Source organism: Gopherus flavomarginatus, chromosome 15 (genome assembly GCF_025201925.1).
Source record: "Gopherus flavomarginatus isolate rGopFla2 chromosome 15, rGopFla2.mat.asm, whole genome shotgun sequence".
Classification (NCBI taxonomy): domain Eukaryota; kingdom Metazoa; phylum Chordata; order Testudines; family Testudinidae; genus Gopherus; species Gopherus flavomarginatus.
Window position 1 is genome coordinate 27532427 of NC_066631.1, and position 23742 is coordinate 27556168.

The 23742-nt window shown below is 37.2% G+C and overlaps 1 protein-coding gene across 1 annotated transcript; it reads left to right on the forward strand.

The window, feature by feature from the left end:
* Positions 1 to 108: 108 nt before the first annotated feature.
* On the forward strand, positions 109 to 22225 carry RAD9B (RAD9 checkpoint clamp component B). Its single transcript, XM_050924386.1, has 12 exons — positions 109 to 113; positions 313 to 367; positions 1685 to 1756; positions 2755 to 2904; positions 4340 to 4454; positions 7447 to 7546; positions 12607 to 12713; positions 16446 to 16552; positions 17051 to 17115; positions 18220 to 18342; positions 19143 to 19434; positions 22094 to 22225. The coding sequence occupies exons 1-12, from the start codon at positions 109 to 111 to the stop codon at positions 22223 to 22225; spliced, it is 1323 nt and encodes a 440-aa protein (XP_050780343.1).
* The last annotated feature ends 1517 nt before the right edge of the window (positions 22226 to 23742 follow it).

A 23742-nucleotide genomic window follows, 5' to 3' on the forward strand; every position in this document is an offset into this window, starting at 1 on the left:
TGGCCCCGCCCCTCAAGCAACTGGCTGGTTTCCCGCCCTTTTGCTGTGTGAGGGGCGAGGTTGGGCTGGGAAGGGCTGACTGAGGTGCAGTCGCCCAGTCCCCGAACCATGAAGTGTGTGATTGGAGGGACCCACCTCAGAGGTAGCACCCGCTGCAGCAGGGGGATGTGTGGGGCTGCTCGGGGCAGGGCAAGGGGGCTACACCCAGGGGAGCACATCACTGGGACCATGAAACAGGGAGCCGCGAAAGGCCTCCCTGAGAGCACCTGGTGGGAGCTCTGTTAAAACCATCTTGTCCCTGCCTGTGAGCAGAGCTCAGTGGCTCCTCACATGCATGCAGAACACGCAGACCCTTGTGCAGCATGATGGAAAGCACTGCTACTTATAGAGTTCTTTCTATCAAGGGCCTCTGGAATTCGGGTTTTAAGACCTGTCTATTTCTGTCATACAAAATATACTTTAAACAGGTGTTGCCATGTAATTTAAGACAAAGTGTGTTTTGACGGACCTTCAAATGTTATTAGAAAGAGGAGGACTATTTCTTTACATTTGTTTCAGTGGTGTTTCAAACGAAGTGCTGCAGCTGCCAGTGCCAAGGATTCTGGGGTGCATAGCTGGAAGGAGAGGGAGAATCAGAAAATCTGGCCTCTAATTCTGATTGCTATTGATTTGCTGTGTGATCTTGAGCAAGGCACATAACTTCTCTGTGCCTCAGTTACCACATCTATAAAATGGGCATACTGGTTCTTACTCGCTTATAAAATCAATCTATGAAAGAAAGTGTGATACAAGTTCAAACTATTAGTAGTAGTAATTCTTTGGATACAAGATTATCCCTACTTATTTAAATTGTAATTTAAAGAAAGCCAGTCTTTGGGAAGCATTATTCTGGTGATCATCTTTGATGTGATGTTATTTTAAGATCATTATGGTGGGTTTCCTAGTCATTAATGTAAAATATGAAGGTACTCCTGTATTGTTTAAAAAACTATTTCAACCATACAACCTTAAAGTTTCTTTCAATATATACAGCAATAATCTTTAAATAAGTTAGCTGTTTTTAGGCCTAAAAGCTAGTAGTCCTAATGGCAAATTTCAGTATAAGATCTAGACCAAAACCATTGCTCTTGTGCTTCCTGACAGCTTTGTAACAGTATTTTAAGAACTAACTCTGTTAACTGAGTAGTGCGCCACTGCTGAGCTGGTGCACAAAATACAAGCAAATACAGCTTGGTAATTTCAAGTTTGTGTTAAGTATGGGAGGTAGGGACTCAATAGGTCAAATACTGGAGTCCTACTCAGTGGAAATTTTGCCTTTAATTTGACGTTGTGCTTTTTCATTTTTATTTAATGGCTTCAAGGCTCCATGGCCAGATTTTTCAGCTGTGACCACTGGTTTTATGTGTCTCAGTTTTTAAGTGCCCAATCTAATGTACCTTGGGGCTGATTTGTATAAGTGCTGAGCAGTTGGGTTTGTGGGTGCTTAGCAATTCTGAAAATATGCCCCCCCATATTATCTCAAGTTGGGCTCCTGAAACTGAGGTACCCAGCATTGGTGGCAACTTTTCAACCTGTGGTACATTTCTGCTCCATTAATCTGGAGACAATGTTATATCATTTTTTTTTATTATTATTTCACCAAATACAAAATGCAAATAGCACATTTATTTTGTCTTCTCTTACAGTGTTTGGACGAGCAATACATGCCATAGCACGAATTAGTGATGAGTTTTGGTTTGACCCAAATGAAAAAGGTGTAAGTGCATTTTGGGTTTTTTTAATAATTTAAATGGCTTTTTATGGGGAAATACAGTCTCAACATTAATTTAGGTAGCTTTTTGACAATTTTTCTATACATGCCTTACAGCATAATTCAAATTATCTTCCTTACCGTCTCTCATTTTTGGCATTGCCACACTCCATTTTGGGAGTATCATCTTAACTATGCAAATGATATCATAGAATCTCTGTTCCTGCTTTTTATAGTTTTCCTGCTTTTTCATAGTTGCCAAACTAGAATTTGTCTATGACAGTAGGATCACTGCCACAGATTTTTAATAACAATAAGTGGTCAGGGTCTCAGTTTTACATCTAATTTAAAATTACCTCTTAAGACCATATTCCAGCATTTCTTCATTTCTGACTCCTGCAGAATCGTCAACACCACTTCCTGCAGAATTTGGCATGTCTGTGGTGGTCTCATTCAGACACGTACTGACCAGGTCCAATCCTACTTAACTTGTGCAAAGATCATAGCTTAAGTTGGGGTGATTGCAGGCCATCAGATAAAATATGAAGAGATTCTGTTTTTAATTTGTAATGTAAACCAACCTTCTCATATAGGCATTAATAGATCCATGCACACCCACTTGAATGAGGGAAAGGAACTATTAGATTTTGCTATCACAGGCTCTGATCCATCAATGCTCTTAAGCACAAGCTTAATTTTAAGCATATAAATAGTCCCAGTAGGGTAAAGTGGAACTATTCACATGCATTCATTTTGCTAGATTTTATCAACCAGTTCTGATTAGTAGGAGGAGTAAAACTGATTTGTTTAAACATGATGATGATGTATGTATATGCATCCAACCAACCATCTGCTGTATTTATTATTAGATGTATACATACATATATCATGTGTTTTGTTCTTATATATGATATTGGAGTATAGGTTTAAATAAAAATATATTTCATCAATTTTTGTTTATAGTTTCAAGATAATAAAATATTAATTTTTAATTATATTTTTAGCTTGCTCTAAGATCAGTGAATTCTTCTAGGTCAGCATATGCATGTGTCTTCTTTTCATCTATGTTTTTTCAACATTACTGCTGGACAGCTGAACCTGAATTGTGTCAGAAAAAGAGACAATTACCCCTTACGTGTAAATTAGTAACGAAGGTAAATCTTAATGGAATAGTAAAGATGACTTTTTAAACAGCAAGACAATTCAACTTTCCAATGGAATTGTGAGTGTTGTAGGGGACAGAATGATGTATTACTCTACTTGAGTAGAATTCATCCTTTGTGGAACTGGGGACCATTTGTGGCCTTTAAAGCTCTAACTTGTAGCCCTCAAGACAATTGAGGTAGGAACAACATTTGTATTTATGATTAGACATGTTCCCTGAGCTATGCTTTGCAGTTTCATCTAAACTGAAGTGTTTGAAATAGCTTCATCACTACAGAGAGGCAGTAGGGGGCATCATGTTTCTAATTTGCCTCTGACCATTTACCCTGCTGTCCCAAGAACTGTGAGCCAGGAACACTGTCCCATCCCTCTTTCAGCTATTTCATTAGCTTCCCTGTTGGGCACCTGTTAGATTGTAGGGGTGGGAGGAATCATAGAATATCAGGGTTGGAAGGGACTTTAGGAGGTCATCTAGTCCAACCCCCTGCTCAAAGCAGGATCAATCCCCAGACAGATCTTTACTCCAGTTCCCTAAATGGCCCCTCAAAGATTGAACTCGCAAGCTTGGGTTTAGCAGGCCAATGCTCAAACCACTGAGCTATCCTTCCCTTCGCTACCTCCCCCCCAAAGGGCACTCTGGTTGCTTCATTCCCTGCTTTCTTGCCTGTCTGTGGAAGCTATAAGGATATCAGGACAGGAGCTTCAGGGGGTCTGCGTGAGACTAAGAGAGGAGCAGGTAGTAAAAGGTGTCTCACTTCTACTACACAGCCATCTAGGTCAGCCAAGGAGAGGGGAAAAAAACAAAGCTGGAAATCAACAACTAGATAGGACTCCTTGATTCTCTACCCCAGCCTAGGTTACAGCAGTCTTTATTCATGGCCCAGCTGGGGTTATCCAGAGTGAAACACACACTCCAGCCACTTTCCCTATCCCTATCCCGCCCTGACATGCCCCCACCCCTGCACCATGGGCTGTGGGAAGAAAGGGGGAGGAGCTAGCTATGTTAGCTTTACAGCTATCCAGGAGTCTCCAGAAACCCTATTTTTAATCTCTCCACTGCCTGAGCTTTCCAAAGGAAACAGAACATGGCAGAGACTCTGCCACAAAATATTGATTTTGGGTTTTTGACCTTTTGAAATAATATATCTGGTCCTCAGGTTAGAAAAAATTGATGCTGCTGATGTGCACTAAATACTATTCTTGGAAATAAAAAAACCAAATATATTTGTATGTACAGAACTAACTCATGGATCCATCTTTCTTCTGTGCTTTTGCTAATTTAATTCGTTCTAATTGTGTAGATTTGCTTGCCTGTTGCTATCATTGCTTTTCTTTTTATGTTTCCATTTGTGATTCACATGCTGTTATTTAGCATTCTTTGTGTTGCTCTTAAAGTGCACACTATTAATGCACTTTTTCTTACAGTCAGTCCTCCCTGTGTTTAGATGGCTAAACACGCTAGAAAGGAATGTAGAGAAGTGCAACATTTATACAAATGTTAATGATTGTCATATAACTTTTAAGCTCTTCTGCAAACATGGTAGGTTAAATGTAATATGACTTTATAGAAACATTAAGTAGTTTAAACTTGTAAATATTTTGTCACCTTTGTATTTTTTATTATTAAACTTATTTTCTGTCATTGGCAGACTGTTATGCCTAACATTTTCCATTATAAAAGATTTTGTAACCATTTCCTATCTTTTGGGTGCCTGACTTTGTAAACTAAAAAGCTTTGTAACCTAATGAAATCTGAAGTGGTTTTGTATAATATATAGGACAGTAGTGTATTCAGTTCTCATCTGCTGTTACAGACTGATTTTCTCTTTGGGCTGCAATTACTCATATGATAAATGATGAATTTTTGTTAATTTCCTCACAGTAGTAATATTATTACTTTTATAAAAGGTTGATGTTTGTTGATAGTTATTTAGGGGAACTTGTCATAATGGTTGTGTTCTACAAAACAGACATTTAGTAGATGGAATAGCAGTTTCACATCATAATCATTAATGATGTTTGTTTTCATGCACCTGGTCCTGTACAGTAAACATGGTGACTATAACAAGATTTATTTTATGCCTCAAATTCTTTGAACGATCCATGGTGGTATATGCTGTACTGTGTTCATCGTCCAAAGAAATGCATGTGGCATGGGGAATAGAACTCAAACTTCAATTCCCAAAACATAGGATACTACCACACTGAGATAAAGGAGCTGCTCCACGAACTGCCAGTAGAAGAAACTGATACATTTGAAGAGGTCTTGGGATAGTATAAGGAGATGTACCTAGGAGTAATTGGATGACATTAAGGGAAAATGTAGGAGAAATATCAGGGGAAAACTTGGATAATGAAATCTGGTACAGTAACTCCTCTCTTAAAGTCATCCCGGTAAACATTGTTTTGTTGTTAAGTTGCTGATCAATTAGGGAACATGCTTGTTTAAAGTTGCGCAGTACTCCCTTATAATGTTGTTTGGCAGTCGCCTGCTTTGTCCACTGCTTGCAGGAAGAGCAGCCTGTTGGAGCTAGTTGGTGGGGGCTTGGAACCAGGATAGACCAGCAGTCCCTCTATCAGCTTCCCGCTCCTCTAAGTTCCCTATGCAGCAGCTGCCCAGCAGGCTATCAATTGCAGGCAGTTCCGCTTTCCCTCCCCCCACTGCCATGTGCTGCTCCTGCACTCTGCATTGGAGCTGCTCTCAGGAGACTCCTGCTTGCTGTGTCAGGGTGTCCCTCAACCCCTACCCGCTATTTATGCCTTCTCCGTATAGAGCGGGGGGAGATACAACAGGGCTTAGGAGGGAGAGAGCTGGCCACAGCTGCTGTCTCAACTTCCTGATCTTTTTAAATCTTAGAATGTGGTATCAGCATTTTTAAAGGGGCAACGCGCATCTCTCCCTCTCTCCCACACACAGGGTGTGTGTGTCTCTGTCTGCCATGCTGTCTCCCCTCCCTCCATTAGTGCTGCCTTGTAGAGTGTGAGGCTACATTAACAACGTGTTAACCCTTGAGGGCTCAGTGGAATGCTAGTTCATTTAGCAGTAAGGCATTCCCTGGGAAATATCCCACCCTCTAACTTCACTTCAACCAAGCTTCACAATCATTGCTGTGTACATTATTAAATTGTTTGTTTAAAGCTTATACTGTGTGTGTGTGTCTGTATACATATATATACACTGAGAGAGAGAGTGAGTTTTTTGTCTGGTGAAAAAAATTCCCTTGAACCTAACACCCCCATTTACATTAATTCTTATGGGGAAATTGGATTTGCTTAACATTGTTTCGCTTAAAGTTGCATTTTTCAGGAACATAACTACAACATTAAGCGAGGAGCTACTCTATAATAGTGGAATAGTTTCCTCAGGGAAGTAGTGAATGCTTTACTGCATGCACATTTAAAAACTAAGTGGGAAAAAATACTGAAAATGTATTATAGGGGAAAACATCTGTTTTGGCAGTTAGATGGACTAGATCTAATCAGTCTTTTCCATCTCTAAGTTATATGGTTCTGTGAATTTATAACAGGTCTGACATATTCTGTCCAGTAGAAGACAGTGATGCATTATCACTTTCTGCTGGAAAATAAACCCTTAAAGTACCATTATAATTATTTCTGCCAGTATGGTACATAATGCATTTTCTAATACGTGAAACATACTTTTTTATATTAATAAACGGAAACAATGTATTAAGGCTCAAGGCAACAAGTTTGATTTAGTGCTAGCTTAATGTGTGTGCTACCCTGAAATAACAGATTTTTTTGACATTTGTTGTTTGGGTTATATTTAATTTTGAACGTTTGCATTTTAGAGGTGTATTTGGAAAAATGTAATAGTATATAATTTTCCCTTTTTTAAATTTGTTTGTATTTTTTTAAACTTGCTATATATGTACAGAGGACCTGAGAGCAAAAGGTTATTAATTTGATAAACTTTCATGTTTTTATTAATACAAATTATTAATTTGAATAGTGGAGTAAAGAGAACCTGACACATACATTGATAGTGGAAATGAGCCTGTGACATCTCTCCATATCCACCACAGAGCATTAAACACCATCTTTCATAAAACCTAAGCCTCAGAGTATTTGGTACACTTGTATGCCATAGTAGATGGTAATTAAGATAGCTATTCAGTAAATGTTTATAGAATTTTTTTTTTCATAATTATTATACCAGCCAACCACTCTGCCTTTCTTTTATACCCCAAACACCAAATGTACTTTCTGGGAACTAACATGCCTGACCCTATGTTCTTGCGGGTCACCTGAGATTCGCAGAGAACTCTTGAGAACCACAAGTTTTGGAAGTGGAACCTTTTCATGATGAAAGTATTCCTAGGAAACTGAGTTAAAATTCATGACGTTTCCTATACTTAGGCAAGCTATTCCCACACAGGGCAGAATGAGACCTTTGTTGGGTTGTTTGTTTGTTTTTTTACAGAGATTAATGAAAGTGTTAATTTAAATTTGTTAAGTTTAAGATAACATGCAAACATATGTTAATTTCTACACCTATGCTATATCTTTAGGTATTGTAAAAACTTATAACCTGGCTTTTCATGAAAGTGAACCTTTACAAGCTGTTTTTTCAAGGCATATGTGTCCTAATGTACTGAAGATCCAATCAAGGTAATTAATTCAATATATTCTTTGTTTTAGAAAAAACATAGGAGAAAGTAGTGCACTCAGAGTCCAATTAAGAGAATCAGGAATGAACAGAACGTATTTTGGGCACCTAAATGTCACATTGTAATAACCAATGTTTGATTAGTTTCACACTACTATACTAAATAATACAACATCTTGGGGACCTTAGGTCATGGCTGCATCAGCCCTGCCATTAATCCAGCTTTGAGTAAAGTTGATAATGTATAACTAGCAGCTTTCAGAAGCTCCTACAGAATATAATAAATACTGAAGTTGTGCTTAGACAAAGGGAGCTAAAGGTAAAATTACAAAATTTATAATAGCTACTTACAGTGCAGTTCTACTCTGAAAAGTGGCTTTCTGGAATAAGCATGGGATTCAACATTTATTGTCTCTCCATGACTTCTAGACTAAATTTGCTCAATTTAACCAAGAAAATTATGATTGTCTGACTGTCATTGTTGCAAACTCCACCTGAAGTCTGAAAATTGAGCTGGGTTATTTTGGCTCCTGCATTATTGCTATTATAAAGATTCTAAAACTGAACTTAGTTAACAATTTTGTTGGTGATGATGAATGTGTTAGATACGAATCATGTTTTTCTTCCCTGGTGGCAGCACTAACAAAGGTAAAAGATAGTAAAAATTAATTTTTGTACAAAAAATAAGCTTTGACTGTATATATTCAACATTGCTGTTGAGTAAGAAGGTTTAATTTTTACATAGTAAACTTCTCTCACCTTAACCATCCTTTAGCATTATTGATAATTGTATATTATATGTTATATATTCACAGTAAATACATTAAATATTGACATAGGGGAGAGATTACTGGAACTTTTGTGAAACAGGTGTTCTTTTACCACTACTTCTGGTGAAGGGAACTGAGGTATATGTCAGGAGTGAGGAGTATGACTGTGATATTCTGAGTATTACTCTTGGCAATTAAAATCCTGATTGTGGCAGCTACACTACTCCCCCAGTTCAGGAGAAGATATGAGATATTTAATCATGGTGCTACAGTAACACTAAATGATAGCAAAGCACTTGCATTTCATATTTTGAAACAGGAAAAATAACAAAAAAGTTACCAAACAGCAGAGTACACTGATTTTCTCTCACAAAGTCTTGTTTGCAAAGACCTTATTATTGAAAATTACCATTAAGAATATAAGCAGTGGAATGTTATAGCAAAAACATATTTATATAATGGTTACCAATTCAAAATTAAATATCAACCTTTCTATAATAGCCATTAGAGGGACAAGGTGGTTGAGGTAATATCAACAACACTGCATACTATAATGTACATTGGTTACTGCACAGAAGTAATTATACTATGCACTTGAAAATATCAGGGATTTTGACATGCCATCTTACTTGTCTCAGTCAATTCTTCCAAGTAAAAAAATAGTTCTTATCTGTAGGTTTTTTTTAAAGCCACTCTTTTGAAGTTTGAAATCTTTTGTTTAATGTTGCTTTTGGGAGAAGTCATCATTAGTTAGGAAGTATTTGGACATTCAGTAAAAACAGCAGTAGTATCACAAACATATATACACCAAACCTTTCTACGCTGTTCGCTGAAACATTGCTCTCTTTTTAGGATTTTTTTTTTAAGTGCTCCCTGCTTTCAGCAGTTTCATTGTTAATTTGCAAAAGATACAGTTTTCAAACTGAGGTTAGCAACAACAGGTCAGTTGCTGCAGGTGCAAATGCTATAATTAAAGGATTATTTAATATCTAATAGTCTTTGTCTAATACATATTTGTACATCAGGCAGGCATATTTTCTAGTGTACAAAGGGAGCTAAGATACATGGAAGATATCCCAGTTACTTGGTCAGAACCAAGAGCTGCAGTCAGGGAGAATATGTCTTGAGAAGATACCTCAAAGATTTAAAGCATGATCCAAAGTGCACTGAAGTCAATAGAAGTCCTTTCATTGACTTTATTGGGCTTTGAATTAGGCCTTTGTTGTGGTATGAAGATAGAAAGGTTTTTAATTGTTCATTGGCTTTTTGTGTATAGTTGGTTTTAGCACAAGTCAGGAAAAAAATCTAATGATCATATTAGCATAAGTAGAAAAAAGCTAAATATTTTTACCAGTGGGACAGTGAAGTTTGGAACAAGCATTGTAAAGGTGCTAAAAGTACAGTTCTTAAACGTGCCATGACAACTGAACATATATAGAAAGATTTTAGCTAGTCTTGTGAAAAGCAAATTCTAGAACAGTGAACAAAAGCAGTTTGTTCCTGTAGCCATTAAAAGTATATATAGGTTTTAAAAGTATTTACCGATACAAAATAATATTAGCCTGACAAAGTTATATCTCGATTGGTCTTATATTGACAAACTTGCTGTTTTTCAGAGATCATGCCAGTGACATTCTGGAACGTATTAGCTGCTTCTTAGTGTGCTTAAATACAGGACTTGAAGACAGACAAACTGAGTTTTGTAGCAAGCTCTGTCTTGATCCAATATCCATCAAAGTCAATGAGAGTCTTTACACTGACTGCAGTGTACACTGAATAGGATCCTGTATCTTTGTTCCTCAGTTTCCTCATCTGTAAAATGAGGGTAATAATATTTACCCAACACATAGCATTCTTAAAAGTATTAATTAATTACTATTTGTAAAGAGCTTTCAGATCTTCAGATTGAAAGTGCTGTAGGAAAACAAGATATTATTATCATCTTTTAATTTGGTAACAAGACAACAGCGGCATAAGCAGGTTGGAAGATCCTCCTTAATATCATTTGTGATAAAAGCACATCACTACCATTTTGAATGCTTGACATAAACAGCTACAATTCTTCCAGTATTTTTAAATATTTAAGTTAATAGCATTTCAAAAACAGTCTAGGGGATTTAGGTCCATATCTTCCATTAATTTTAATAGATAATGTGTCTAAATTCCCTGTTTTCCCTATCTCAGTTTCATTGTTCTATAGAAATAGAAGTTTGTAAAGCCACAAAACAGACTTTACATTATATTGTTTTTATAATTGAAATAAGTATTTTTAAAGACTTGGTGCAAAGCTCACAGTAGGAAGTGACTGGCTACGCATCATGTGAAAGCCAACTGTTTATAAATATTTATAATTTTACCTGTAGCATGACTCTGAACACCAGTATGTGCAGAGTAGACTTTTTTTTAATTAAACATTAATTCAATAGAGTTGACAAATTGGTAAACATCCATGAAATTTGTCATTAACCTATTTTTAAAAATTGAAGCAGTTCATGATGTAAAAGAGATATGTTTTTGCCAAGCTGGAAAAACTGTCACACTTTACTTTTTTAAAAAAAGAACAGTAACAAGGATGTAAAGTAAGAGGTCATCTTTTTTTTAAATATCAAGAAGTTGATACTGTCATGATAGGCTACACAATAAGGAATACTTTTAAGGGTCTTACTAATTCTCTGCCTTGCATAAAATATCTTCTATCATGGATCTTTTTTTTTTTTTTTTACTTATGATTTGGGAGCAATCATTCTCAATGTAAAAAAAGGAGAAAGGGGAGTTGTCATAACAGATAAGTAAGAGTTAATAGAACAGAAGTACTTCATATTTCTTTTGCCTATAAAGGATTAACAAGATCTGTGAGCCTGGCTGTCACCTGACCAGAGGACCAATCAGGGGACAGGATACTTTCACATCTTGAGGGAGGGAAGTTTTGTGTGTGCTGTTAGAATTTGGTTGTTGTTCACTCTGGGGGCTCAGAGGGACCAGACGTGCATCCAGGTTTCTCTCCAATCTTTCCGATACAGGCTCTTATAAGTTCAGAACAGTGAGTACTAGGTAGATAAAGCGAGTTAGGCTTATGGTTGTTTTCTTTATTTGCAAATGTGTATTTGGCTGGAAGGAGTTCAAATGTGTATTTGGGCACCAGAGTGTACCAGGCACTGGAATTCCTGGTTGGTGGCAGCGCTACAAGTACTAAGCTGGTAATTGAGCTTAGAGGAATTCATGCTGGTACCCCATCTTTGGACGCTCTCCCAGCGCTGCACGTAAACCACATCCCTTACAGGTGTAGCGTGCAGTGCTGGGAGCCATGCTCCCAGCGCTGCAGCACTGATTATACTGAGGCTTTACAGCGCTGTATCTTGCAGCGCTCAGGGGAGTGTTTTTTCACACCCCTGAGCGCAAAAGTTGCAGTGCTGTAAAGTGCCAGTGTAGCCATGGCCTTAGTTTCTATATTGCAGTAGGTCCTAGGGACACTAGTCAAGGCTCCGTGCTCCATTGTTATATAGACTATACAGATATTCAGTAAAAAGAGGGTCATTGCTTTGAAGTACTTACATTCTATTGTTCAACTTAATGAGATTACTCACAACACATGAGGAAGCAATGTTGAGGGGTTTTGGAGAGAGCTCTGTCCCAGCCTTCCTCTTCTGGAGAGAGAGTTGCCACAACTACAACACAAAGCCTTTTGGGTGTTGGAGCAGATATGTCAGGATTCCTTGGGAAAAGAATGATCAATGTATTTCTTTTTGCAATCAGCATATGGAAAGACAGCCATCAGTTGAAAGACAGCCATCAACTGAACCTGTTTGTCTGTAGTAAACAACATTTAATGCAATAATTTTGCTTTTCCATCACCTGAAATTTATGAACAAAGTAAAAATAATGCTGCTGGAGTCTACTGAAATTTGTGATGCATAAATGTAAATTATAATGGCAAATGTATCTAAAATGTTTATTTGGCTCTTGATATATTAATACTAAAAGGAAGACAAAACCACATTAAGATTGTCATAATTATCATGATAATTAGATATTAACTGTTTAACGGTACTGTTAGATTAAAATACAATTATTATACATTATTGAAGCATAATATATAAAATCATAATCATATACTAAAAGAAAAGAAAATACACTTAAATCACATTTAAAAGGGGGGATAATACACAACAATCTGTATTTTCTCTTTAAACGTTTCCAACTCTTATGGCAAAGTGACACTAATTTTTGTTACTAATGTGAATAGATAGTAATTTGTCTAAATTAATCTTAACATGCTATACAAAATTTCTTAGGCTGCTGACTGATATAATGATTCATTTTCCAACCTATCAAGAGGAAGTAACTGTAGCTGTTACACCAATGAAAGTTTGTTTCAAGAGTTATACTGAGGAAGAAATTGGTAAGAATTAATTCACAATATTTTTGAAGGATAAGGGTGCTTTAAAACCATTGAAATAAATAACTTTGCATCATGGTGGGAAAAGGTATCACATAGCTGAAAGTTAAACTGATTATTTAGATATCTTAAATGAAGCTAAAGGTGTGCATAGGGTTTCAGGTCAAAGAACATGCCAGAATAGAACATTAAAAATAGAACTGTAACCCTTAAAAGTTTTTGAGGAAACCTGTACTGGTGCATCAGTTAGACTTTTTTGGTATCAATAGTAGATGCCAGCCAGAGCAGTACATTGAGCTAAAATTACGCAATTTGCTGCAGGCTTGAACTGAGATCGTTATTCTGCGATAGCTGTAAAGAAACAGCAACAAACTGGGAGAGGAGGAGAATTTTGTATTTAAAAAGGAGATAAATATTTAAACATAAATAACATCATTGTAATGGCCATCATCAGCAGTGAGCATATTTCTAAAAGTTAATGTATGACAGCAATATTACATTTTAGCTGGTCTAGTAGTGTTATGTTGTGCACTAATGTGTGAGACTATAAGATGGAGAGAGTGTTTTCCTGACGTCTGATTTGGAAGTATTTTGAAGATATAACTCTGTTTCTAAAGGATAGTGTTTTTGTGCACGGCCCCAGAAAGTGATGCTATAATACAGTTTTACAATGGTGTAATCAACTCATACACATTTTGAGGGAGACACCTATAAATGTACTTTTTCACCGGTTGCCTCATATGAAACGCCACTACATTTGAAGAGTAAGACCCCACGCTTTTGCATCCTTCCTGAAATGGTCCAGTTTGATGGTGGTTCAGTTAAGGAAAAAGATGCTTTTGCAAGCCGGTGGTGGGGGGGTGTATGGATTGGTGTGAGGAAAGGCTATAGAAAGGGAGGGCAGAGAGGCTCAAGTAGTAGAAATGGAGCAGAGTGTGAAACAGAGAAGAGAAAACAGATTACATCTTCAAGAAGGAGACATTATTTGAAACACACATACATTTAAAGAGGATGAGTAATTTGAGAAAAAACTACATAAAGATTCATCAAGAAACAGAACTAAAAGAGGAGAGTAGGAAGAGAAAGAAGGGAGGGACAAAGGAGACGTAGTACTTTTTTTTTTTTTTGGTATTATAAAACATTTGCTTAATAGAACATATTAAGCCACATTCTATATATAAACTTGTGCAACCAAAGCAATATTTATACCTTTGAATATGTGATTTAATGGTGGTTTGGATGTCTATAGAAAAAATAAACCCTGAAAAATGGCCTGGTGTTGGAGACGGAGAAGGAAGGGATGACACCTCCTCCCTAGACCAGCCTTCATTTGCTTAGTATAGGTCCTACATTTTGTGAGTTGGCAATCTAATTGTGGTTCTTCTACCTTATAGAACACTACAGGGTTATTGTTGCATGTTCAATTGTGCATGGATGGAGATTAAGAGAAGAAAATTCCAACAGGAAGACTAAAAGACTTGAGACTGGGAGTAATTTATAGTACTGTTCTGTTAGCCAGTTAACTTTGAAAGAGTTTGGTTTCCACAGGAGTTCACTGTTCATACTGCTTTAATATGTTCTGCACCTCTCTGAGACTCTCACACACACATAATAAAAATGTCTTTATATTTTCTTTCTGCACCCCTTCAAAGATGTGCACCCATGAGTGAAGAACATTTCATTCTTCTTACAGAAACTAAGAGAATTGCAGTGTTCATTATAAATGATATAATGCTTAAAAATGAACTGCATAATATTTTTCCTTGTTTATATCAATTGTACATTGTCAGTGAAAGACTATTTTGTTAAAAAAAATTAGGAAACAGAATCTAAAAAAAAAAATCTAACTTTTTGGCCTTTTATACTTCAGATAGACTTAATCATAGTTGACAGCTATTTAAAAAAAATGCACCATAAAAATTGCCTCCATATGAATGTTTACATTTTAAAATAAACTCTTAAATAAAAGCTGCTGAATAATGAACACCTTATCAACACTGAAGTCAGTGGGACTTGCACAAGGGACTTCAGGGTGAAACCATCGGATGAAAAAAATGTAGGGTGTTTTAAAAATAATTGGAAATCACCATTAGAAATTGTTCTAAGTAATATTTTTAAATGCTTTATTTAATGTAATAGTCATCTTAAGCTAACTTAAAAAATCAAAAATATTTGTCTTTAACTTCTAGGTTACAGGGTAAATGCTAGAATTTAAATAGTTTTAAAAAATGGTTAGAGAAACCATTACATTAACCAAATCATTTCAAGAGTATTTTACCTAAAAGAACTTTGACATCTGATTTACAGCTCTCTTAAATGAGACTTAATTTTCTGGATTCCAGTCTTCCTCGTGACATTGTCAAGACAGTAACTTCCAGTTTGATTGTTAATTATTTTTAGTTGTTTGATAAACTTAAAATTAGTTTAAAAAGTGATTTACTCTTCTTTGTGATTAGATGGAATTATTCTATTTTTTTCTAATATACTGTTTTCCACTGTAATTGTGATAGTAGGGTTACTCTTGGAAGATAACAGCTGTAAATATTTTGACTGATATTATTTCATAATTATCAATATCAGAATCAGTATACAGTAATTCCTCACTTAATGTTGTAGTTATATTCCTGAAAAATACAACTTTAAGCGAAACAATGTTAAGTTAATCCAATTTCCCCATAAGAATTAATTTAAATGAGGGGGTTAGGTTCCAGGGAAATTTTTTTCACCAGACAAAAGACTATATATGTATATACACACACACACACACACACACACACACACACACACACACACAGAGTATGTTTTAAACAAACAATTTAATACTGATACACAGTGATGATAATTGTGAAGCTTGGCTGAGGTGGAAGAGCCAGAGGGTGGGATATTTCCCATGGAATGCCTTACTGTTAAATGAACTAGCAATTGCCTGAGCCCTCAAGGGTTAACTCTCATGACACTATACAAGGCAGCAGGAAAGGAGGGAGGGTAGAGACCCACACCCTGTGTGTGAAAGAAAAAATGTGCATTTCCCCTTTAAGTAGCTGACCCCAGGCTTAAGTACACTGCCTTGTTAATTTAATCAGCTTGCTGAGACCTGAGACCATATCTACTGCCTACAAGCTCCCTCATCCCCCCTCTGGTGTATGGAAGAAGGGGTAAGCAGGGTGCAGGAGCAGGGGGGAGGGGGAGACACCCTGACATTAGCCCTCCTCCCCCCATACAGCAAGCAGGAGGCTCAGGGAGCAGCTCAGAGGCAAAGGGCAGGAGCAGCACATGGCAGTGGCGGGGAGGGACAGCTGCGCTTGCTAACCTGCTGGGAAGCTGCTGCACAGGGAACTTAGGAGAATGGGGGGGCTGCTGGTCCACCCTGGTTCCAACCACCCACCAGCTAGCTGCAATAAGCTGCTCTTCCTGCAAGCAGTGGATAAAACAAGTGGCTGCCAAAGACGTTAGAAGGGAGCATTTCACAACTTTAAACAAGCATGTTCCCTAATTGATCAGCAATTTAACATCAACACAACGTTAACCGGGAGGACTTGAGTGAGGAGTTCCTGTATATTTACAATAAATACTCGTATACATATTTGTAAGTTATTTGTTAGACTTTTACAATTGCTGGTTCAAAAGACATCTAGTTTCAGGGCCTGTGCATGCAGTCATGGCCCCACTGACTTACTGGGACTAGAATTTCACCCTCTGTTTTTAATCCTTGCCTTTCTTGTAATTTTTTAACAGATTTTTCAAAGGCAATGCACACTAAAATACATCTTAATCCAGATGAATTTGACTACTTTCAAATTGGAGTAGACTCTGAAGTAACATTTTGCCTTAAAGAACTGAGGGTAAAGATACATATAAAATGTTCTTGATAATAGGATATTTGTGTAGTATATATAATGTTTAACTATGGCGCTGCAGGACTCTCACTGAGGCAGCTCTTTTACAGTGTCTGACATGCACAGTGGTATTTACTACCTGGGTGAGTTTTAGCCATAAAAGCAGGCTTCCTTTTAGCACTGGAGCTTTACCTTCAGATGGTATGGTGGGGAACAGGGAAGTGAGGATAATTTGTTGGTAAAAGCTTGAGGTTTGAGTAAAAATTAATTATACATGTATTTAAGATTTTATAATCTATAGCTATAATAATGCATCTCATACTAGATGTGGAAAATATTATCTCTGGGAAAATCTCATGGCATAGAAGGCAAGAATGTATACATGTAACAGTAGATTGGTATCCCTAATCCATGAAGATTAATCTATGGGAATAATGTAAAGGAAAATGTAGTGTTTAATATTTGTGTTTTAAGATACTTTAATCCTTTCTTTTCCATTTGTAGGGTCTACTAGGATTTGCAGAGGCTACTAGCGCTAGTGTCTCAATTCATTTTGATGTGTCTGGAAAGTAAGTTTTTGGGAACCTAACTGTATAGTAGTATTTTAGTAACAGCTCCGCATTAAATTTTCATCTGCAGTCTGGTTTATGAGTAATATTTAGCCATTACTGTGGAACCTCAGATTTATGAACACCTCGGGAATGGAGGTTGTTTATAACTCTGAAATGTTCGTAACTCCAAACAAAATGATGTTCTTTCAAAAGTTTATAACTGAACATTGACTTAATACAGCTTTGAAACTTTACTATGTAGAAGAAAAATGCTGCTTTTAACCATCTTAATTTAAATGAAACAAGCACCAAAAACAGTCTCTTTACCTTGTCAAATCTTTATTTTAAACTTTCCCTTTATTTTTCAGTAGTTTATGCTTATCACAATACTGTACTGTATTTGCTTTTTTTGTATCTGCTGCTACCTGTTTGCATACTTCCGGTTCCAAACAAGGTGTTTAGTTAACTGGTCAGTTCGTAACTCTGGTGTTCATAACTTTGAGGTTCTACTGTATATCAATAAAGTGGTTCCCCTTTAAAATAACCAATAGCATTCACTTATTCAGAGCTGGATTTGTAATTAAGCACAGTAATACAAAAGTTGAATACTTTGTTAACAGATTTAAAGGGGCTTACTTTTATATGATAGACCTTATGCAAAACATAATTTGTCTGATTTTTCTGGATTGCTGAGCACCCACACATCCCACTGAACTCAAGGGAAACTTCAGGTGCTCAGTACACCTCTGAATATCAGGCTATCAGTTTCCTTTTCTGGGAACAGTTAAGGAAACAATTTATTTAAATCTGAACTTTGAGCACTTGTCCACAAATGTGAAAGCACCTTTGGTACTAAATTATTTTAAGCACAAAATTCCATAGTATGTACTCACTGCAGTATATAAAGCTGTAATGGGAAACAAAGAAGTTTCTCATGTTTCTTAAATAAGTAGTGAATAGAAATATTCTCTATACCAAGCATCTTTGTGTGTGTGTGTCTCTCTATATATATATATCTGTAGAAGTATGTGAACTAGCCTCCTTTCCTCCCCCCCCCCACCAAAAAACCCCAACAGTTATATGTTTACACATACAATTCAGTCTCTGATTTTACATTTTTAGACCAATTGCTTTCAGTATTGAGGACATGATGGTAGAAGCCAGCTTTGTTTTGGCTACATTAGCTGACATTGAAAATAGGGAATCCTCTCAGCAATCTCTATGCCTTTCACAAAGACAGAAAAGGTAATGCAGGATTTAGGATTGTTTTGATATGCTGCTCCTAAATGTTGAACGTCCATTGTCCTTTTTTGCAATTTCCAATTATGTTAGTTTTGAGGTGGGAGGGAAAAGGTGTACTGGTTCTTCTACAGCATTCATTGCTATGAAAACTCATATTAGGGCATTTGCACCCAAGTGAGATGTTTTACTCGGTTAAAAGGATGATCAGGTTCAGATTAAGGAGCCTGATCACAAGATGAAGAGCTGGTATGACAACTTGAGACCCAAGACAGTGCACCAATTATGAGGGTAGGACACACTCTTTTCTACTTGCTGCCTCTCCTATCCAGAGTACATATCTATCTTTCCAATACTATGGTGGCACTTGTCACCAGAATTTCTGACAGCCAATATGTGTTTAAAAGATTGTTTGAGTTGCCTGTTTCATCTTTCTCATTGCCTTTTCAGATCTCTCCCTATTTCTAGTTTGTGGGAATGGCTTTCTGTAGATTTACATTACCTTCTCAAACACATGCTTCCGGTTCATGAAATGGACTGGTGCAATACCCTCTCCTTAGGAGTACATGAGGAGCCAGCATCAGGGATTTTCAGCAGAACAAACAGGAGCACTCTTACTATTGTCAGTTTTGCCTGGGATCCATGAAGCTTAGCTGGGGAGAAAGATCACACTAGATGAAAGCCTAGTTCTAGAATCATCATGCTTTTCATTAGCCATTTGTAATATCTATTTATTTATATGGTTTTATTATTTATCTAGTAAGACATCCAAAGTCAGGTTACTAACATGTCTGTTAATCCCTCAGGCCTACCTTGATGAAGGCCCATGCAGATGATGTTGAAAATGTCTCAAACAACTCTGCAGATAATAATAGTAATACAGAAACAATAGCTTCAAAAAAGCCTTGTTGGACTGAAAGAGCACATAGCAACACAAAGTTACCTGTAGAGTGTAGGAAACCTCTATCAAAAGGAGATGATGTTATTCCCATAATCTCAAAAAAAGACATGAACAACATAGAAGTATTGGACATGAGTGCAGCAGGTGACATTAAAATTGTGGAGGAAGTAGTACCCTCATATTCTGATCAGTGCAAGGTAAGAAGAATTCCAAATCAAATCTACATTGTAAGCTAAAGAAAAATGAGTTTTGCCCAGACAGCAAAATAATACTTTAAACTAGTATTGTTTAGTTACTAAATGTAGCTTCATTTATCACACCAGTGTTCAGTTCTATATAAATTGCTGTCAGTCAAGTTCAGTGCAACAGTATGATTTTCAATATTTGTAGAATCTACAATTAAACAGTTCCCCTGTAGACTGGTCCCCATGTACTTTGCAGTACAATGGACCCAAATTCTGTGGCCATGTTATTTCAGTCTACTGCCCCACAATGCCCTTTATTCTCCTTCCCTTCACACCTACCTAAAGTTCATCCACCACAGAATTATTTTTACCAGGATTTTTTTGGAGTGAGGATTTTTTGCTATGCTGTACTTCCCAAGTTCCCATTCTGTGCTGTAGGAGTCCAGGTCAGCATCTTTCCTTCCATTGTGTGCCAGGGAGTTGCGGCAGAGGTGGGTTGGCTTGTAACTGCTTCAGTGGCGTATCTGCCTGATTCCTCAAACCTTAGCTGTTGTGCTGTTCTCCAGATATAAGCAGCTAAGTGGGGCTATTCTGTGGCTGCCTCCATGCCGTAGTTGCAAACTGAACTCCAGTTCTGGCTACTAGAGGACCACTCCACCCCACCCCCAACGGTCTATACAATCCTACAGACAGCAAGCACTATAAACCAATTAACTCCTCTTGTGAGGAAAGCTAAAGAGCAAGAGGCAGCCCCGGTAAAGCAAGAAGACAGAACAAGATAGACTATAGGTTTCAGCAAAATTGCAAATTTTGCAGCAAAACACTGACCTCCATATCATCATGGAAAAATTATAGATGTCACAGCTATGGAGCTGTGGAATTCAACAGAGCCCTGCTTTTGATGAATGGGATATTTCAGGTTTTACATAGAGTACATCTGATATCACTGGCTCAGTTTATGCTTGATTCACTTTTTGAGGTTCTTCCGTCATAAAGAACTAGAATTTTTTCTTCCTGTAACAGGTACATTCCTATGCAATCCACCAGGTCTTACCTATAGCTATCTTGAGAAATAGTGAGCTTTGTGTGATGCCTATTGCTTTATGGATTTGAGAGTATGCTTTAGTTAAGTTGACAGTAAAGTAAAAGCTACATTGGAAACCAGCACAAATAAATCTAACTGGCTGGAGACTGAATCTCCTAAAGTCATTTCATATCAGGTCAAGTTCTAAAAAGAGCTTAATCTGTAAAGGAATATTAACTATTGCATTTTTAAACTAGCTTTATCTCTGTTATCTTAAACATAAAATCCAAAGTCTTTTCAAATCAAAATTTTCTCTTGTAATACTTATTGCTGAACAGCCACTAACACCTGGTATTGTCCCCATTTTACAGAGGGAAGGTGACTTGTCCAGAGCCTCTCTATAGTTGAATTGGTATTAGAAACAAGTATTTCCAGCTCTATGCTTGCTCCTGAGCCATAATCCTTCCTTCTTTAGTTTTCCTCCAACTCCCACACTTAAGTAAATTTGTGCATGTGGGTGCTTGCTGGTTTCCATGGACCAACATGGTCACAGTTCAGTGCTTTTGAGCAATCTTACTGTTGCTTCTGAGTGACTATTTAAACAAGTTGAATAGGTATGTATTGAGACATGAATATGAAAAAAATTTAAAATTAAAAGCCCATGTTTCCTCTTGGATTTATTAGTTATTTTCCTCCCTTCCTACTCAGACCAGGATTTGAGCCCAATTCTTCCTCCTCCATCCCTTAGAGGACACCTGTTTGCTTCCTATTACCCCCACCTCATACTCTGACCTGTTTGCCCTGCCCGCCCCCCCCCCACCTCCGAGAACCCTCACAGGAACACATACATGCCAGCAAACACCTGCCAACAGAGCCTTTTCAGTGTCTACTTTAAGGCAGTAGAAGGCTCCACGATTATCACTACCTGTTAAAGTAGTGTCTGAAGATGCAGCAGTAAAATCCAGGGCATCAGGAGATGTCTTAAAAAAAATGGCCGATGTGCTTGCTTATAGTATGAGCTGCTTCTCTCCTGTTGAGGAGTGGCGGCTTGTCAGTTATTTCTTCTGCCATCTGATCCTTTCCTTTCTACCCTTCTAAAAAGGTAGAGCAGTAGCTACTTCCAACCTGTTTCCAGAGGGTTGGGAAAACCAGGTCTGGCAATGGCTTCTTCATTTCCATCTACCATACATAAAGTGTATATATAGGAGTGCTGTATATTCAAAAACTGTCCTAGGCATACCATAGCTGCAGATAAGCATAATCTCTGCTGTTTCATTTATGTAGTAATATTTTAAATATTTAGGATTTAAATATTTACATCTTTCCTGTTAAATTCAAACCTCTGAGGCAGCCTTATGTATAGGTCCAACTGTTTTCCCATATCTAGACTTTCAAATTTGCTTTAAATACAGAATTACAGTGATTGCAATTAAATCAGTTGGCAAATTACCATACACTGGTACACCTCTAATGACAGCTGGAAATATATGTAGATGCCAAAGGTGTTCGTTAGTCTACATTGGTTACTTTTTTTTTTCCCCCATTAAATAATGTGCTTGCCAAAAAGACTTAATCAGCAGTAAAAAAAAATCCCAGGAATATTCTGCATGTACAAAAACTCACTTTATTAAATATTGCATTTTTCAGTTTCATTCACTTTTCTTTGGAGCAGTTTCACTTAAGGAGCAAGATGTCATCAGCCACACACTCCATAGTTTGGCCACAGCTAGTGATGCTGAAGACGATTTTGACAATGAGCAGCTCTCCCAAGTTGTCTAGGGATATGTAGTGCCTGTACAACCTTTGCACAGATGTTTACATTCTCTTTAGGTATTAAAGTGTATTTTACATGTATAACAAATGGCTACAGGCTATTTTACAAACTTGTTGCAACATTTCCATAATGGAAATTTCCTAGGGTTTTCTACAATTTTTAGATTACATAGAAATTAGAACAGTAAATAGAAATTGCTGTTGATATTTGTATTTTATCTTCTAGCCTATTACTAGTGTTAGTGATTTTGAGTTTAACACCTAAGGCGGCTAGAGTTTCAAGCTCTCAAGTGAACAGAGCTTGTTTGATTGTGCAGTTTCCCTCTTCTGCAATAAAAATACATAAAGGTACTGGTTAAAATTCTTCAGTGATTCGGTGTTTTATCATTTCCTGTTATAGTCACAGGTTAAACATGTAAATATTTTATATTCCAACTTATGTAGAAGTTTAACAAATATGTAATATGCATCCATAAAGCTTTAAGCACAAGTGTTTTACCCTCTGTCATAACCATTCTATGTCAGCCAGTTGTATGGATGTATCATCTTGAAACGGTTGTTGAAATTTTCATTTTCATAATTCAGTACTGGTGTAGTGCTGGATTAAGAATCTTAGATTTTCAGGTACACGATAGCCCTAAAATGGGTTGGGGTGGTATTTTAGAGCAGGGGTTCTCAAACTTCATTGCACCACAACCCCCTTCTGACAACAAAAATTACTACACAAGCCCCGAAGAGGGGACTGAAGTCTGAACCTGCCTGAGCCCCACTGCCCCAATTGGCAGGGGCCCAAAGCCAGAGCCCTACTGCCCCAGGGTGGGAGGGGCAAAACCAAACCCCCAAGAGCTTCAGCCCCAGGTAGGGAGCTTGTAACCTGAGCTCCACCACCTAGGGCAGAAGCCCTCCGGCTTTGGCCCCAAGCCCCAACAAGTCTAAACCAGCCCTGGCAACCCCATTAAAACAGTGTTATGCCCTATTTGGGGTCTCAGCCCCGTTTGAGAATCACTGTTCTAGAGGCTCCATAGCTGTTATAGGTCACTTGAACTACTGAGTACACTGCTCCAGGAGAATTAAGGATATACATGTGACATTCAAAGTATTGGGGGAGCAAACCCATGCATTCTAGCTAGGGCTGTCGATTAACCCTAACCCTAAAAAAAAATTGAATTCCAATTGAATATTTTTGGATTTTTTTCTACATTTTCAAATATATTGATTTAAATTACACAGTACACAAAGTTGATAGTACTCACATTTTTATGACAAATAGTTACACTAAAAATGGCAAACAAAAGAAATAGTATTTTTCAGTTCACCTCATACAGGTATTGTAGTGCAATCTTTTTATCATGTAAGTGCAACTCAAATTATTTTGTTACATTACTGCATTCAAAAACAAAACAATGTAAAACTTTATAGAGCCTACTAGTCCACTCAGTCCTACTTTCTTGTTCAACCAATTGCTAAGACAAACAAGTTTGTTTACATTTACAGGAGATAATGCTGCCTGTTTCTTATTTACA

What these genes read in the sequence shown, in the direction of transcription:
- RAD9B (XM_050924386.1), top strand. An exon ending in TAAGCTCTTCTGCAAACATG is followed by an intron (nt 4,455 to 7,446) that starts GTAGGTTAAATG and finishes CTATATCTTTAG; the next exon opens with GTATTGTAAAAACTTATAAC. An exon ending in TTTGCCTTAAAGAACTGAGG is followed by an intron (nt 16,553 to 17,050) that starts GTAAAGATACAT and finishes TTCCATTTGTAG; the next exon opens with GGTCTACTAGGATTTGCAGA.